Raw genomic sequence first — 18,172 nt, 5'->3', positions numbered from 1 at the left:
AATCGGCATTTGGTGAGGGCACGAGAGAGCTGAGCAGGCGCCACCGCCTGGCATAGAGGGGCCAAGTGGGCTTAGCCCTCTCAAGGGCCTCTAGGTCCTGAAGGTTAACTAATTGGGCTCACAGCCCATTTCAGCTCTCAAGAAGCCTGCAAAAGGCAAAAGCTGTAAGGACTCCATCAACATTCCCAAATACCCTTGTCTGGCAGTTCTCTAAGAATATTCCCAGGATAACATCAGCATCACCTGTAAACCCCTTAGAAATGTGAGTTCCTGGGCCCCACTGCAGCCCCACAGCACCAGAACCTCCGCGGTGGGGCCAGACAATTCTGACGTAGGCTAACATTTGGGAGCCACTCCCCTAGTTGCTGGAAAATACCACAGAGAAGAAGAGGAGAAAACTTCACAGTGAGACCTTACGAAAAGAAAAGCTATACCATTTATTCACACCCAGTACTAGATAATGGACAGTTACTGAAATTCTGTTTTAAAAAAGGCTTCTGGTTTGTTCTTTAAATTGATTTAGATTTCACAGAGTCATGCAGAGCATGGCTTCATTGCAATAAAATCCCTGTGTTTATGAGGTGAGTGCAGGTATGTGGGCTGGAGTGGAGTTTCTGTCTTTACTGGTGCAGTGAGCTCTGGGGCCCGGACCCGTGGCCGCTGTAGAATGAAGCCTCAGTCCAGCCTTCATTGCTTTTTTGCTGTTCCTCCAATCAATATGTTCGCTATCTACCCTTGATGGCGTATGTTTGATACCTACCCTTCGGTATCTATACTGACTGGGGAGGGATGAAATGCCAGGGTGCCCGATGAAGGCCCCGATCCTTCAGTGCTATTGGGTGAAGGGTCAGTGTGCCAACTCTTCATCAAGATAACACTGTAACCTACAGGACACCGGGGGAAGGCTGTGATCGTAGGTTGTTCAACCTGTTTTTCTGGGTAACCTTCCATTTGTCTTCTTCTGTCATGCCCTCTATGTACTCGCTCCCTTTCTTTTACTCAGGGTGGTGTACCAAAATGGGGCCAGAACTGGGGGAAGACTGTGAAGAACTGCGCTGGGAGAAAGGTTTTCATGGCCAATAGGTCCTGAACAAAATTACCTTTCGGGTCGGCTTGAAGCAAGACAAAATCTACCTCCCTGGGGCCCTTCGGCTGTATCGTGGTTATAAAATCTCCCAAATGATGGCCAGTGTCATTGATCTACATCATCTTTCTTTGGGTCCCAAAGGCCCTGACAACTAACAGTACACAAATGTCCACCATTCATTCCACCCATATCGCCATCAAGGCAACCTCATCCATTTTCTGGAGACTATCCTCTTGGACAGGTCATCGTGGGTGGGAGAGTGGTCATGGAGGATGTTGCTAAGTGACGGCCTTACCTTGAGGTCCCTGTGGACAATGCCCATTCTATGGAGATAGTAGACAGCATCCAAGACTTGGCGGATCAGAGTGCTGGCATCTTTCTCTGTGTAAAATCCTTTCTCCACTATCCGATCAAACAGCTCTCCGCCGGATACACTGTTTTGTTTTGTTTTTTTAAAAAAAGAACAAATAAGAAATTTGAGGGGACCTGTGAAATTGTTCAGGGAAAGCCATCAATAAGAGATTTCAATATGACAAAAGAACCAAACTTTATTTCCAAATAAATTCCTTTTCAGATTTAAGTTTTGCCCCATGTATTCCCCAGAAGCTATACCAAGGAAGCGTTTCTATGTCATGATGGTATGAGTATCCAGAATGAAATAAAGGCAATACAAATAAACCAGGACTCATGGACTAGCCAGGATTGAGAAGTCTCTTCTGGCCTTTGCTTCCAACCTGCTATGACAATGTAAGGTCAGAACAACTTTCTAGAATATTGGCATCATCAGATATAGGGAGATGATGGATAGAATGCCTCCTTCACATAAGGAATTATCCTTAAAGGTCTGGAGGGTAGGGAAAATGGGGGGCAGCATTGTGGGCAAAGCAATGAATAGCCAACAGGAATGTTTGGGTTCTTGACCAAGTTCTGCTCCTAATATGGTGAGGGCATGGGCGTTCCTTGAATCTCGGACCTCAGTCTTTTTATCTGTAAAATAAAGGGGTTAATCTAGTCAACCATATCCAACAGAAGGTAGGGGCATGTCCTCAGAGGCATCAGAACCTGAAAGCCAATTGTGATTTACAAAAAAAGGAAGAGGAACAACACCCCATTACCTTGTTTAACACTGATTTTTGGTGATATTTACTTTTAATTTGTTTTGAAATTCATGCTGCACTATACGTTTTCTTTGTGTTTATTGTGTTTGTTATTTATTGTATTTATTGTCTAGATTGGCAAAGATCAAACAAGCCCAGGTGGACAGCCCCCAGAGCCCCATTCAGCTCCGATATTTGCTGTTGCTTTGAGTTTAGCAAAGTAACAGAGCTGCACAAATCTAACTTGGAACAATCCCCCAGCCTAGCCTTCCAACCCGCAGAATATATACTCCTCCAAGAAACACAGTGCTTCTTTCAAATAATTACGCCATCTTGGAAATCAGCTTCAAGGGATATATTAACACCATTTTCCTGTATAAAAAGAAAGAGAATTTCCAAAAACAAAATGAAGATGATTTATTTGAACTACTAAAATCATAAAACGGTTTCCCAAACAACTTTTACAGCTTTCATAGATATAGTAAAAGACATGCCCTAGCAGTAACACACATACACACACACGCAGCTCTGATTCATTTGCGGCAAGTCATGGCAATTAATGGGCAATAGCTGATTCACCAAAACCTTCCTTTTAAAAAACCAATAAAGAAAACCAGTTGTGGCTTTAAAAGGCCTAGGTGTTCAAGTGTCTCCCATTACCGAGAGTCATTCTAAGCGATGTTGTGCTTGGATAATGTCTTGTTTCCAAAGCAAACTGAGCAATCAAGATAAGGAAAGGAAAGACCTTCGGGAGCAATAAGCAATTCAGAGAGTGAAAAGAAATGGAGACATCAGGGCAAAACTATCTTTTGATGACCAGGTTGTCTAAATGGTCCATCCTTAAGTAAACCCAGATCCCAAGACCTCCCCCCCTCAGCAGCAGGACATCAAGCTCTCCCCAGGCTTCATGTTTTCAGATCCTTCCTGCCATGAGTTCCACTGGAAGAACTCTGTAGACCTTGAGGGTCTACTACAGAACCTGTGTGTGTTCACTTCAGTTGATCATCTCTTCAAGCATTCATTTAAGACTCCCTGGGTGCCCACTAGGGGCCACCTACCGTGCCCTGTGGGTGCCAATCCTGGCGGCATTAGCTCTGAAGGAGGAAAGGTCTGTTTGGATTCTGCCCCTCTCCTCCTCCGCCGTCCACCCACATTCCAATCATGGCACCGCTTCCAAGTGCTCCCAAGCTTTCTTACCACTGATCTGCCTGCCGCTCACATCCTCTGTTCTGCAGCCTACTGGAAGAGCTCAGGCAGGAATGCTCATCCCCTGACTGCCCCCACTTCCCACCCTGAGTACTCTATGACCCACCTTTACCAGATTCTCTCCCTCCTTCAAAACTGATCTTTCCTGCTTCCCATTCTCTCAAAGTCCTCCCTTCTCCTATGTGATCTATAAGGTATTAATAGATCCTATTGAATCAAATATTTGTCCTCCGATAGGGCAGCTATGCAGTAAGAACTGAAGCATCAGAGTCGAAGTGTAATTGTAACTGTAGTACGTTCTGTCATGGTCTCCATGCTCCGCACATTTGATATTTCAGTTCTGAAATTTCAAATGGCACCAGGGCTTTCTTCTGAACAGGGCTCAGAAAGTATTTCGTTTCTTTAGAAACCAAGGCAGAGGGGAGAAGTCAAAAAACTTGCCAATAAAAAAAAAAAACTGCAAGGATACTCATAAAAATGCCTTAAAATTTGCAAATCACTGTATACTTTTCAAAAATCTCCTTAAGCATACATTTCAAATGGCTACTGTTATGTACTAATAACTGTTTATGCCCCCTCCCATATTCATGTGAAACCCTAAGCCTCAGTGTGATGGCATTTGGAGATGGGGTCATAGGCAGGTATTTAGGTTTAGATGAGGTCAGGAGAGTGGGGCCCTCATGGTGGGATTAGTGTCCTTATAAGAAGAGAAACCAGAATCCAGTCCAGTTCTCTCCTCTCCTCTCCCTCCCTCTCTCTCTCTCTCTGCCATGTGAGGACACAGCAAGGAGAAGGCCATCGATAAGTCAGGAAGAGTCCTTAAAAGGAGCCAAATCAGTTGGCACCTTGATTTTGGATATGCCAGACTCCAGAACTGTGATGTCAGTCATTTAAGCTGCCCTGTTTCTGGTATTTTGTTATGGCAGCCTGAGCTAAGACACCCACTTATTTTGAAAACCATCTGTGAACCACCAGAATCCCAGAATCACTGATGGGAAAGTAAGTTTAGAATTGTGGTGAGGGGTGTGACTCATTTTCAGGCCTGCAGATCATGAATAGGTCGGGTGGTTGGCTGCTGAGCTGACTGACAGGTTGCTTTCTTCAATCAATATCCTTTTACAGCACGTTTCCCAAGTGCATGGTTTACAGCTCCCCATTAGAAATGGAGTACCCCAATGAAAGCATGCCAAGCACTGGGACAGAGTTAGAAGGGTCAGGGGTCAGGTGATGGGGAAAAAGGAGTAGAACCATCATGACTGATCAACAAATAAAATTAATTAATGGTGGCTATGGGAGAGAGGTTCATTGGGGGCATGTAGATGTAGAAAGAAACTGGCTATTGGGGTGCCTGGAAGGCTCAGTGGGTTAAGCATCTGACTCTTGGTTTCAGCTCAGGTTGTCATCTTATGGTCATGGGATCGAGCACCGCACCAGGCTCAGCAGAGTCTGCTTCAGATTCTCTCTCCCTCTGCCCCTCCCCTCCTCTCTTAAATAAATAAATTAAATTAAATCTTAAAAAAAAGAAAGAAAGAAAGAAACTAGCAATTAAAGAGGAGAGGACAGACATCATTCAAAAATTCTCTATTCTTCTTAATTTAAACTTTTCCATTAATTTAGAACAACCTGTCTTTGCTTTGAACTTGGGTTTGCTCAGTCTCTGATCTTCCATGTCTACTATATTGTCCTGCTATCCCTGCAGTGAATTTTAAATATGCAAATATGAAATCTCAACAAAATTTCAGTTTATCTGTAAAATTTTAAGTAGTGCAATTCTCTTCAAATTAAAGAATCATTGTCAAGAAACATAATTTCAACACTGCTGGATCAAGTACACGGTAAGTTCTGATTCCACCACAGCATACCGCGACATAACCGAGTCAGCGTACCATGCACCCACTGTTAGTACTGGGTAGACCAAGCCATTCTTTACATGCACTTGAACTTCTCCATGTAGTTTCCATAGATGTTATCCCCTTGTTTTAAAATTCACTGCTAATTATAACTTAAAATTTTTTTTTATCTTACAACAATATCTACACATTCATTGAAAGATAGTACTTGTGCTAATGCTGAAAAATGGGCTCCAAAAACCTGCTCCTCTAGAAGTTAGGTATAATAAAATATGAAGAAGGCTGCAGGAAACCAGAATATGTCACCCCAAAATATGCCTGCTTGACATAAAATTTACTTTGAGCTGCAAGCAATTAAGAAGCAGTAAATGCAAGAAAAATATTCCCCCTCTTTTGTCTAAAGGCAAGAAATAAGTTCTCCTTTTACTGGAGATAGACTCTATCAGCTCACAGACTGCACCAGGGAATGTACAAACAAACCTCATTCAACTAACCTTTTAGCTCCCTAGACTCCTCACCATTTACCATCCCTGGCCCAAACCCCTCTGCGTTGTCAATTCTTCACAAATTTATTGTTTGTGTATAAGGTATAGAAGCTTCCAGCTCTGATCACTCCACCCAGGTCTTCGTTCTCTGGGGAAGGATCCCAAGTAACTGCCAAACTTCATTAACACCTGTGTTTTCTTCCCACTAATCTGTCTTCGTCTGTTTCATCTTCAGAGCTAGCCAGGGACCTGACGAGGGTCAAGGAAAACTTTTTTCTCTCCCTCAAAGGCCAAACGGTATAAGGCTGTGCTGTTAATTTTAGAGAGCAGTCTGAGAAATACTAGCAGTAATGCTGAGATAATAAAAAGCAGTGTTATAGCAAATATGCCTTGAAATTTACAAAGACCGCTGTTACCTAACTAGACAGCGACGGTAAAAAAGACCTGGGGACACGGCTACGAAGCAAGGTGGCCTTTATGTGCCCCAGAGCAGCGCTGGTTATAAATGTGTTTTTCCAGAACCATCTCCCCCATTCACATGTAGTCCTAAGAGGAAGGATGAAATATGCAGGATGTGATTGAGAGAGGCTGCAAGCGAAGCATTTTTCACCTGTGAGACCCCCAAGGCCCAGATGGCAGAGGTGTGTATTTTTTCATCCAGCCTGGAGAAAGAAAGGGCCCGTCTTCCCAGTTCTTTCCTCAATGAGATCCCAACTCTGTGGTCTCTGGGATTTCCCTCCTCCCACACAGGGCAGCCGCCCAGCTCCGGGGCCTGTGTTCTTAATCCTCACAGCTTCCCCTGGCTTTGGCACCCACGCACCCTGCTCCTGGGGGGACTCTCTCACCCACTCTGGGAAGATTAGGGGTTTATTCCATGCAACCTCTATCCTCAATATTTCCTCCTTTGACAAATCCTACTTTAATAATAAAAATATCTTTTATTCTTAGAATTCAGTTTCACAATATCTTCCTGGCTCAATCTGTTCAGAAAATTCCAAAACACAAACACATGCCTCTCCACCTCATGGACCGGATCAGTGTAACTCCTGGTGTTCCATTATACTTCGATTCTGGCTATTTTGCCTTCTCGATGTCTGGGTGTTACAACTGACTGGTGTTCTACCCACTGATTGCAGATGTGGAGATCCTAACCCCTCGTACATCTCAGAATGTGACCGTATTGGAGGTGGGGTCTTTAAAGAGGTAATTATGGTTCAATAAGGTCAGATGTGTCCAATATGATGGGTGTCCATATAAGAGAGAAAGAGAGAGAGAGAGAGACCAGAATGTGAGCACATAGATACAACACTATGGGAACGCAGAGAGACGATGGCCGCCTATAAGCCAAGGAGATGCACCTCAGGAAAAACCAAATCTGCCAACCCCCTGAACCTGGACTTTCTGTTGTTAAGCCCCCCAGTCAGTAGCATTTTTGTTAAAGCATCCCTAGCAAAGTAATAGACTGGGCAATATAAAGGATACCCCATAATCATACAGGGGATCTTTGAATTACATTCTCTTCTTGTGTTTTTCAAGATTTATTGGGGGGATGGGACAGTTTCTTCCACTGTATTTGCATTCTATGCTTTGTTTAATCATCAAATCATCAAATAATCTTGTATCAAGCCAAATATGTTGTCCCTGTTTCCAAGGGGCACATCATCCACCATGGCAGGGATGGGGTGGGGACTAAGATACACAGACAAGTAAGCACAGTGTAGATGGTTCTGAAGCTGGGGGGTAGGGAGGTGATGAAGGTGCTTTGGAAAATCCCAGAAAGACACCTAGAAGGGTCCCAGGGACAGGGCAGGAGAAGGAGAGTCTGAGCTGTCTTAAAGGACGAGTGATATTTAGTCAAGTGAAGAAAAGCCCAGGGGACAGGCAGACCCCAGTAATTTGGATTGTCATGAAAGGAGTCTCTGGTGAACTAAATATCTTTGGGGGAATACAGTCAGTGAAAGAGGATTCCCAAAGGCAGGGCAGACTTGAGAGAACAGAGTTAAGAGGAAGGACACGACAGGTGGGAGAAGAGGGTGGAGGCAGGAAGGAACAATGTATGTACAGCAGGCTGACTTATCTGGAAAATGCACCTGGTGAGGATGAAGTCACATCATAAAGGAATCTGCAAATCAAGCCTTGGACTCAGATGGGCTGCAGGGGAAGACAGCAAATTCTAAGCTGCCTGGGATCTAAGGTGACCCACTTCAGAAAGGGATGCTGCTGAAGGAGTGACCGTGTGTGGGTGTGGGTTTGGGGTGAGGGGCGTCATGGGCCAAGGGCCCTTTCTGAGATGTGCATGCTGTCATCCAACAAAGGTCTGTCGTTGCCATCCTGGAGGCCCACAGCTTTTAGATTCTCGGCCCTGTAGCCTTCCTGCCACCCTCAGAGGTGCTCATAGGAGCAAACCCTTTCCTCCAGACCCTTGTTGGCCCGCTCTGCTGTGTGCACTGATTTTCCACCCACCCAAGCAACAACTTCCATTGCTTTCCATGGGGCCTCAGGGATTCCTTGGAATCATCTTCTCTCCAGGTTTCCAACTACGCCCCTTTAGTTCCCAGCCGGCTGCCCCTCGAGGTGGGCCAGGGAAAGTGTGGTTATGGCCAAAACCATGGAAAAGAAACAACTAAAGGCATTTTAATTGTGTATGGGAAACTTGCTTGCTTAGACCCTAATAAAGAAATTCTACTTCTGCATTACTCGTGAGGAAAGGACCAGAGGATTTGTTGAGAAATTATTAGCATGTTCAAGGTTTCAAGAGAAAATAACTCCTCTGTTCTAACTCAAAGCACCTGTTCATGTTTCAATAAAGATAATTAGAAATCATTTTTAGGTTTTTGCATTCCAAGAGGGCAAAGCATATCTTATTCCTCTTGAATCCTCAGTATATACGACTATTGTATTCCAGTGGGAAAGGAAGAGAAAGAAAAGAAAGAAATCCACAAATAAAGAAATGGAAAACATTCAGGGTCCAAAATGTGGTACAGAGAACCAAAACAAGCCTGAGACGAGTGGTGTAACCCTTTTTGAGCAGGCTCCAGGACCCACCCCACCCCTGGGTGACAGGAAAGAGCCAGCCGAGGGACCATGGAGGGGAAGCGCTTCCGGGCAAAGGGGTGAGCCAGTCCCAAGATCCTGAGGACAGCAAAGGTCTTAACAGTATTTGGGGATCAAAAAAAAGGTCAGCAGTGACTGGAGTCTGGTGGGCAATGGGTAGAATGGTTGAGAAAGAGGAAGGCCCAGATCATATGGCACCACGTGTGACAGATTGAATGTTTGTGCCCCACCCCCCTCGATTCATATGTTGAAAACCTAATCCCCAATGTGATGGTATTTGGGGGTGGGGTCTGTGGGAGGTCATTGGGCCATGAAGTCTCTCACTGGCACCCAACTATGCTGGTGCTCTGATCTGGGACTTCCAGGCTCCACAAACTGTGAGACATCAATTTCTACTGTTTATAAGCCACTGTCTATGGTCCTTTGTAATGGCAGCCCAAATGGACTAAGGCATCATGCAAACGAATGTTCAAACAGGGTGTGTTTATTCCACCTTTGGTAAGAAATCATTAGAAGATTTTCAGTTGAGGGACAGGTGAACTTATATTTTTTCATGATCATGCTGGCTGCTACGTGGAGAATGGGTTTTAGAGGCAAGAGTGACTGCAGGCAGATCACTGAGGAGCTACTGCGGCCACATCTGGGTGAGAGAGGAGGGTGGTTCAGCTTGGGGAACACTGGAACTAGAGAGAAGTGGGCACACGTGGAGTACGTTTTGGAGATGCAGTAGACAAGACTCACTGATGAGGCTGACATGGGCATGCAGGAAAGAGAAGAATCAAGAATGCCTCCTAGATTTTTGGCTTGAGACACAGCCAGGTGGTAGCGCCATTATTTGAAATGTGGGACCTGGTGAAAGAACAGGTTTGGAAGGGTTAGGACAGCACTGACCACCAGAACTTCCTACAATGACAGAATGCTCTTTACCTACAATGTCCAATATGGTAGCTGCTAGTCACAGGAGGTTATTGTACATTTGAAATATGCCAGCACACCTGAAGAATTGTCTTTTGCATTTAACTTTAATTAATGTAAATAGCCACATGGCCCTACCATATTGGATTGCTCAGACCTAGAGCCTTGAGTAGGATATGTGGAATCTTAGGTGCCTTTTGGATGAAGATACCAAGCAACAGCTGTGGGTATAAGTCTGAAGTTCAAGGACAAAGATCAGGACTAGCATTTAAAATCAGCAAGTCATCCACAGGGAGATGGTCCCCAAAGCCAAGATGCTAGACATGATCAACCACTGAGAGAGTGCAGTTGGATAAAAGAAAGATGTCTGAGCACTGGGAATGCCAACAATCAGATAAAGAAGAGCCGGCAAAGGACCAGGCAGAGAGGTAGGAAGCCAAGGAGGAGAGTGTGGTGCCATGGAAACCAAGTGTGGTGCCATGGAAACCAAGGAGGAGAGTGTGGTGCCATGGAAACCTCTGAGAGGTCAAGCACCATGAGGACAGAGAAATATCCATTGTATTGGGCAAGACGAAGTCCAGGGCTGGAGGCAGAGAGCCGGGAGTCATTGGCATATGAGATGGCCTCTAGACCGTGGGACTGGAGATGTCTGAGGACACAGAGAAGAGATGGGTACCCAGGACTGAGCTCTCTGAGCCTCATTTTTCTCCTCTGTAAAAGGGGTAACTATACTTGCTTTAAGAATCAAGTGAGACAATGCAAGTCTGTCCTAGACAGACTCCTGGCATGCCTCACATGCCTCACTGTTCTGCAAAAGTGCCTTCTCCCCTCCCACTGAAGATCTCAGGCAGGTGCACAGACAAGGCATCTGTGAGAAAGCTGCTAGGAACAGAGCTGCCACCAGAGGAAGGTGGCGCAGGACCTCTGGTTCTCTGGACACGAGAGCCCCTGTGCTTCTCTGTTCCCCCCAGACAGGCTGGGGATTTTGGAAAATATCCATGCCCTTGATTAGGATGGAGATTTGTGAAAATTTCAGCGTTATTACATAATCTTGCAGTTTAGTATTGTGACTTCTTCTGCACTAATTAGTAATCTTTCTATAACCTTATATAACGAGGATTTGCAAGGGGAGGGTCAGAATGCTATCAACCTAGCACGGCGTATTTCCTGAGATGTTCTAGGTTCATCAAGCACTAGCTGACATGCCATAGCCCCACACAGTGACCTTCTGGTAGAACACACACAACACGGGCTCTGTAGGAACAGACACTCTTGGATGTTTTAAATACAGTTTGGGGAAAAGTTCTGCAAAGAACTGTTTGACTATTACACCCTGGCTTTCCAGGATTAGTTCCAATTAGGAAGATTTTACTTGGCAACACATTGTTCTGTTATAATTTTTCTAATATTAGAATAGCCTTGCATTCCTTGAGCAGATAACAACTGGAAGAGGCAGGAGATGGCTCTGGAATAGGTCTAGGAATGTGGCTTGGATACAGATAGTCCATAAATTGTAACTCCCATGTAGGGAGTTGCCATTGGACTGTAAGCACATCTTTGTCTATCTTGGGTAAGGGACTATGTTCAAAGCTGATAGAGAGCGACCGCACACTCTCATGCACGCTCAGAGAGTCAGACTCTGAAGGCAACTGGCTAAGGCTCCAATTTTAGGACAAGCTTAAAAACTGCATTTTAAATTCTTTTTTGTTTGTCCAGTTTTAATGAAGTTCATTATATGTATTTATATGAGTTCTAGTGTTTCTCAGCCAATGGGGATCTCTACTGAAAATCTTACAGCAGATGTGTGGGAGAGCATGTGTATTTAGGTAATGCAAGAAAGATCTAACGATGCCTTCAAAAAAGTAAAAACAAAATAAAAATCTCCTGTCTACTGTTCAGCCTTGCGATAGGCTCAGTGCCTTTGTTGATGAAGTCTGTGGGCTCCCCAAGTTTACTTTCTATCAATAGCGCCGACAAAGGTCACGTTCACGGCTACCCACTGCAGGGTTCCCTGGCTCCAGGCCACCCCTGTACTTGTTGAACCCTCACATAGTTTCTTAATCTGATTCTTACTCATTGTGGGGGTGAATGTCATTACTTCAGAAAAGGCTTTCCTGACCCCCAGACCAGATTAGGTTCCCCCCAATTATATTCTCTTAACTCCTGTATTTCTATGCAACACTCAGCTGTTAGAGTTAATTATTGGTATATTGGTATATATTGGTATATTCATTCGTGTAATGGTCTGTCCTCCCCACCTATCCCAGATGGTGAACTCTATGAGGCAGAGGCAATTTCAGCCTCCTTGCCGCTTTTATCCAGGGCCTAGCAGGGTACCTGGCACAGATGAAATGCTAACTAAATATTTGCCGAATAAAAAAAGATGTTGCATAAGAAATGCATAGTGAGCGGGGTCTGGGTCTTGCTGGGCATGGCATCCTTCAGCAATCATGCACATCCTCAAAGCATGTGCCACAGAGCACCAGACAGAAGGGCCCCGAAGACTACTCTATGGAGCAGACCAGCAGGTGAGCCAATTTTCTCTTGCTCTCCACCACATCCATTCCCTCCCTTATTCATTCATTCCTGCTCTCCCAGCCTCCTAAACCTGCTGCTAGTTTGCATGCTATACCTTTGTCTCACCCGTCTTATCTTCCTGTGGCCTCCTCTGCTCTGGGTCTTGACTTTTTGCTTGGAGTAGGCACCCACACTCTGAAGAATGTCCTGGCTTTGCCCAAGGACCCTGAGCAGACTAGACCTTGTGGCTTCCCCTCAATAGAAGGTCATACCTACAAGCATCTACACTAAGAGAAGCCCTTCATCATATTTTTATAATCATTCATTTAAAAAATTATGCCAACAACAGACACATGAAAAGGTGCTCAACATCAGTCATCATCAGGGAAACGCAAATCAAAACCACAATGAGACATCACCTCACACCTGTCAGAGTGGCTAAAATACAAAACACAAGAAATAACAAGTGTTGGCAAGGATGTGGGGAAAAAGGAACCCCCATGCACTGTTGGTGGGAATGCAAACCGGTGCAGCCGTTGTGGAAACCAATATGGAGGTTCCTTGAAAAATTAAAAATAAAACTACCCTATGATCCAGTAATTGCACTACTGGGTATTTACCCAAAGATACAAAAACACAAACTCAGAGGAACACATGCACCCCTATGTTTACTGCAACAGTGTTTACAATAGCCAAAATATAGAAGCAGCCCGAGTGTCCATCGAAAGATGAATGGGTAAAGATGTGGTGTATACATATACAATGGAATATTCTTCAGATATAAAAAAGAATCTTGCCATTTGCAACAACATGGGTGGAGCTAGAGAGTATAATGCTAAGTGAAATATGTCAGTCAGAGAAAGACAAATACCACATTATCTCACTCATATGTGGAAGTTAGAAAACAAAACAAACAAACAAAGGGGGAAAAGGGAGATAAACCAAAAAAAACCCAGACTCTTTACTATAGAGAACAAAGTGATGGTTACCAGAGGAGAGGTGGGTAGGGGGATGGGTGAAACAGGTGGTGGGGATTAAGGAGTGCAACTGTCGTGATGAGCACCGGGCGTTATATGGAAGTGTTGAATCGCCATATTGTACACCAGAAACTAATATAACTGTATGTTAACTAACTGGAATTAAAATTTTTTAAAATGCAAAAACAAAAGTAAAAACAAAGAAATAAGAAAATGATGTCCAAAATGCATTTCAGAGAATCTGCCAAAGGGTAAGTTAGTGAGTGCTAGAGAGCAGGGCTTGGCGACGGAGGGTGAGGGACTGGCTGGCAATGACTTGGCCCAATCTGTGCCACGTGGACAGGATGGGGCTGATCACAAGAGACCCAAAGAGGCTGCAGAACAAAAGCAGGTAAGCCACGGAGTTTGTTGTCATTTGCATGTTTGATGGCTAAGTGTTTTAAAGCATTCCCTGGTAAATGTACACATACACATTATATGTGCACTGAAATGTTTTCTTCAATTAATGTGCTCTTTTAGGAGGAAGGTAACAAAACGAACCACTTGCCAGACATTCCAGGTCAATCCTCCGCTCTATTGCTCTTTCACTCAGCTCAAACTGCTGCAAGGCTGAGGCTGTAACAAAACCTTCACTCGTGGCTATATGGCCAGCAGCTTCTAGAACATACTTCCTATGTGTCCTAGTCCCCATATTGGGCAAAAGTAATGCTTGCTGGTGGATTTCTTCTTTTTTTCTTTCTAGCAGCCACACATTGACCTTCCACACTTAGCACAGAGGGAAATAAGATGCCACATGACATTGAATGTGATCGTTGCAACATGTTCAAAGACAACATGTCACAACCTATAAAACCATATTATGTTTGTGTCTAGCGTGAGCCTTCACATAAAAAATTGGCAAAAATTTCTTCCAAGGGGCGCCTGGGTGGCTCAGTCGTTAAGCGCCTGCCTTCGGCTCAGGTCATGATCCCAGGGTCCTGGGATCAAGCCCCTCATCGGGCTCCCTGCTCCGCAGGAAGCCTGCTTCTCCCTCTCCCTCTGCCCCTGCTTGTGTTCCCTCTCTCACTGTGTCTCTCTCTGTCAAATAAATAAATAAAATCTTAAAAAAAAAAAAGTTTCTTCCAAGTTGATAAGGTCCATTAAGAAGGCAGGTCACTAACCCCAAACTACCATCCTGAAATTTGAATGACAATTTAGAATTACTGTCTCCTTGAACCATGCCCAAAACTTAGGGGCGGCCTTTGGGCAAAGACTGTTTGTCAAGGTATGGATTGCTAGTAAGACCTCTAGTTCATATTTTTACAAGGAAACTGTCTCTCTGTAAACACAAATCATTAAAATAAGAGAGTAAAACCTCTTCAGTGACAATCAAATTCAATAGAGAAACAGAAGTCATGGAAAGAATCTGAACCTCTGTAGTCCACACTTGGCTTGTTATCAGTCACTGCTAAGGAACATTCCAGGCCTTGCGCGGCCATGCCCATTGCCAACAGTTTGGGGAGATGGCACAGTGGAGCCCCTCCCAATGGGCTGTGTAAGTAGCCGCTGTCCTTACCGACAGAGAGTCACTCTGGGCTGCCACTGATCCCCAGATCAGAAGCTTGGAGCGGCTTGCAGTAGTTTTTCAGATTCCAAAAAGGAAGCTCTTTCTTTCCCTCCTTAAGTTTTAAAATTGTCCTAAAGGAGAACTCCGAGCCCTGCCCATCTGGTCCCTCTTCCAACACCAAGCATGTCTCCAAGACGTGATGGCCGGGTTCACATGAGCTTCATGCATCATTCCCCTTCTTTCTTCCTGATGTTCTAAGCACAGAATGGTTCTGTACTCCCTCAGGTCCACAAGAGGACTTTGGCAGAAATATTGCTTACTCAAGATTCTTCTGAAAGGCACACTACTACTATGCTTGCTTTTGAACCATTTTTAAATATATATATATATTTATATATTTTTATATATTTGTACTATAAATTAAATATATCATAAATTATAATATATGTATTTTAATAAATAATAACTAGAAAAGTTTAAATATCATGAGCTATGAGGGGTAAAGAGTGGAGTAGTCCCAGCCAAACTAGACACCAGGATAGCTCCTTAGCTTCTCTTTGCTGTATCTCTGACTGGGGCCGAGATGGTTAATTTTGCATTTCAACTCGACAGGAACACAGGATGCCCTATTCTGTGTGTGTCTATGAGGGTGGGGTGTTTTTTTTTTTTTGCAAGATTAACATATGAATAGGTAGACTGAGTAAAGCAGATTGCTCTCCTCAATGTGGGTAGGCCCCGTCCAATCAGTTGAAGGCCTGGATGGAACAAAAAGGCTAAGAAAGAGGGAACTCCTCCTGCCTGAGTGCCTTAAAGCTGACACATCTGTTTTTTCTTGCCTTTGAACTTGAGCCAATACATCATCAGCTCTTTCTGGGTCTTGAGCCTATCAGTCTTTGGATGAGAACTACATCATCAACAATCCTGAGTCTCCAGCTTGCTGACTCACCCTGCTGATCTTGGGACTTGTCAGCCTCTCTAAAATTGTAAGCCAGTTCCTTACAATAAATCTCTTTATATATATGTATATATACTTATATAAAATATATAAAACATCATGTGTACACACACCCTATTGGCCCTGTTTCTCTGGAGAACCCTGACTAACGCATGACCAGGAACTTTCAACGTCCAGGTTTCAGAAGCTTCTAGAACTCCTTGGCTCAACCCAAACCCCGATTAACGGCATCATCTGTGGTATTCAGAAAAATAAATGTCTGGCCTCCAAAACATAGGTACCTTTGAGGCCATCTGGTGAAGCCCCTCGTTCTGCTGATGGGGACAGGGGTACCCTGGCTGCAGTGTCACTCACCTACGGTCACATGGTTCTTGATGGTGGGGTCTCCTGGCATTGCGTCCTGTTGCCTCTTGTGAAAAGACACTTTTCTAGCAACCCTAGTCACTATTCCAGAAGAGAAGCCAGAGAGCAGAGAAAACAATGTAGCAAAAGAAGAGGAGATGAAGAAGAGGGGAACAGAAGAGGCAGCAAGGACCAGGAAAAGAGGAATTATTTTCAGAAGCTGTCTGTCTGTCCAGAGACTGTCCCCCCAACGGCCCCCCCAAAACGTTCTCTGGAATGGAATGGGAGCATACGACATGGAAAATTCACATTTGTAAATACTTCATCTACTGCTCCAAATGCCCCCACGATGTCTGGCAAGCTCTTCTAAGGTACTTGAATCCCAAGCAGACAGATCTAAGGACTCAGTAACTTCTGTTTTTACTTTTACAGGTAATTGTAGGCATCCAGCCAAATACTAAATGCACCTTTGATGACAAAAACCCTTCAAGGCCAACTACAGCCTAACATGCTGTCCAAGGGCCAAAGGGGCCCCAGGACATACTTTCAACAAAGTTGCTGTCTTTGATTCATAGTTTTCTAGAAGAAAGTTCTTACACCACCCTCTCTTCTATTTGGAAAAACAAAAACACAAATAAAAACCCATATACAGCAATACCTAAAAAACTCACACAGCCACCTTAGGCAGAGACACACTTTCTTCAGTGCGACCAGAATTATTTACCTTTCCTATTCTCTTCAGCACACTCTGTTTCTAGTGTTTTAGCCTGGGGTGTGTGTTTACATAGACGTTTATTTGAAAATAACCATGAGCTTTGATCACTCAGGCTGTTATAAAACAGAGCAGGTTCTGTTTAATGAGTGAGGCCAGAATGGACATCTTCACAGTCCTGCAAGTGACAGGGTTCTCAGCACCAACGGCCACCAAACTCACTCACTGTGCCCACAAAGCTTCATTTTTTGTGGGCACAGAACTGAGGGCCCCAAGCATAGAACTTATGTTCTAGTGTTCACCTTTCTTTGCTGCCAGAGTGTTTTAAAATGTGCCTTTCCACTTCATGCACACTGGGATGGTTATAACTTAAAAACAAAGCAAAAAGAAAAAATGGAAATGACAGCTGTTGGTGGGAATGTGGTTAAATTGGAATCCTCCCATATTGCTGGTGGGAATATAAAACGGTGCAGCCCCTCTGGGGAATAGAGTATGGTGGTTCCTCAAAATGTAAACAGAGAGTTACAATAGGACCCAGCAATTTCATTGCTAGGTGAATTAAACATATATATGCTTATAAAAATTTGTACCTGAAATTCACCGCAAAATTACTCATAATAGCCAAAAAGTGGAAATAACCCAATGGGCATCAACTGATGAATGGATTAACAATATGTGGTATATCCATATAATTCGTACAGGAATATTATTCAGCCATAAAAAGGAATTCAGTACTGGTACATATTATACAACACTGCAAACATATTGAAAACATTATGTTAAGGGAAAGAAATGAGACATAAGGGTACACATTGTGTGATTCCATTTATATGAAATTTCCAGAATAGGCAAATCTATAGAGATGGAAAAAAGATTAGTGGTTACCAAAGTCTGGAGTCGGGGGGACGGGGGATGGAAGGGGGGCTAACCACTAATGGGTACAGAGTTTATTTTGAGGGTGATGAAAAGTTTCTGGAATCATATAGTGGTGACGTTTTCATAATCTAGTGAATATACTAAAAAACACTGGATTTCATACCTTAAAAGGGTGAATTTATGGTAGTGAATTATATTTTATCTTAAAAATCTTCTCTTTTGCTTTTTTAGACTCCTTATTTTATCAACAGGATGACAAATGTGCAAAGGCTTTTATACAAACCTTAGACTTTTCTCCCTTTGTCTTTTATCACTTCCTTTCTGTCTTTTCCTTACCTATTCCTTCTCCTCCTTTTGATGCCATACAAAGGTGGTCTCTCACTGGAGCTACTATTTCCTTTTTTAGAAAGCCCTCTCTTACTGCCTGCTGTCTTGCACACACTAATGCTTGAACAGCTCCCTGTCTCTGATACAAGTTCTCTTAGGGAATGGAGTAGAACTATAATGCACAGAGCCATCTGTCAGATGCGGTATTCTTAGATGACCTCTGGGA

General features: G+C 43.8%; 1 protein-coding gene across 3 annotated transcripts in view; it reads right to left on the bottom strand.

The window, feature by feature from the left end:
• The window catches only part of CAMK1D (calcium/calmodulin dependent protein kinase ID), a 420,413-nt gene that overhangs the window by 60,055 nt on the left and 342,186 nt on the right, over positions 1–18,172 (bottom strand). For all 3 annotated transcript variants that reach the window (XM_032425563.1, XM_032425565.1, XM_032425564.1), the window contains exon 4: positions 1,383–1,521. In XM_032425563.1, the coding sequence (XP_032281454.1) occupies positions 1,383–1,521 (139 nt within the window). The remainder of the gene's footprint in view (positions 1–1,382; positions 1,522–18,172) is intronic.

The sequence above is a fragment of the Phoca vitulina genome, unplaced genomic scaffold, assembly GCF_004348235.1.
Source record: "Phoca vitulina isolate PV1807 unplaced genomic scaffold, GSC_HSeal_1.0 scaffold33, whole genome shotgun sequence".
Classification (NCBI taxonomy): domain Eukaryota; kingdom Metazoa; phylum Chordata; class Mammalia; order Carnivora; family Phocidae; genus Phoca; species Phoca vitulina.
The sequence above is the reverse complement of the archived record's forward strand: the minus strand, read 5'-3'. Positions and strand labels throughout refer to the sequence as shown.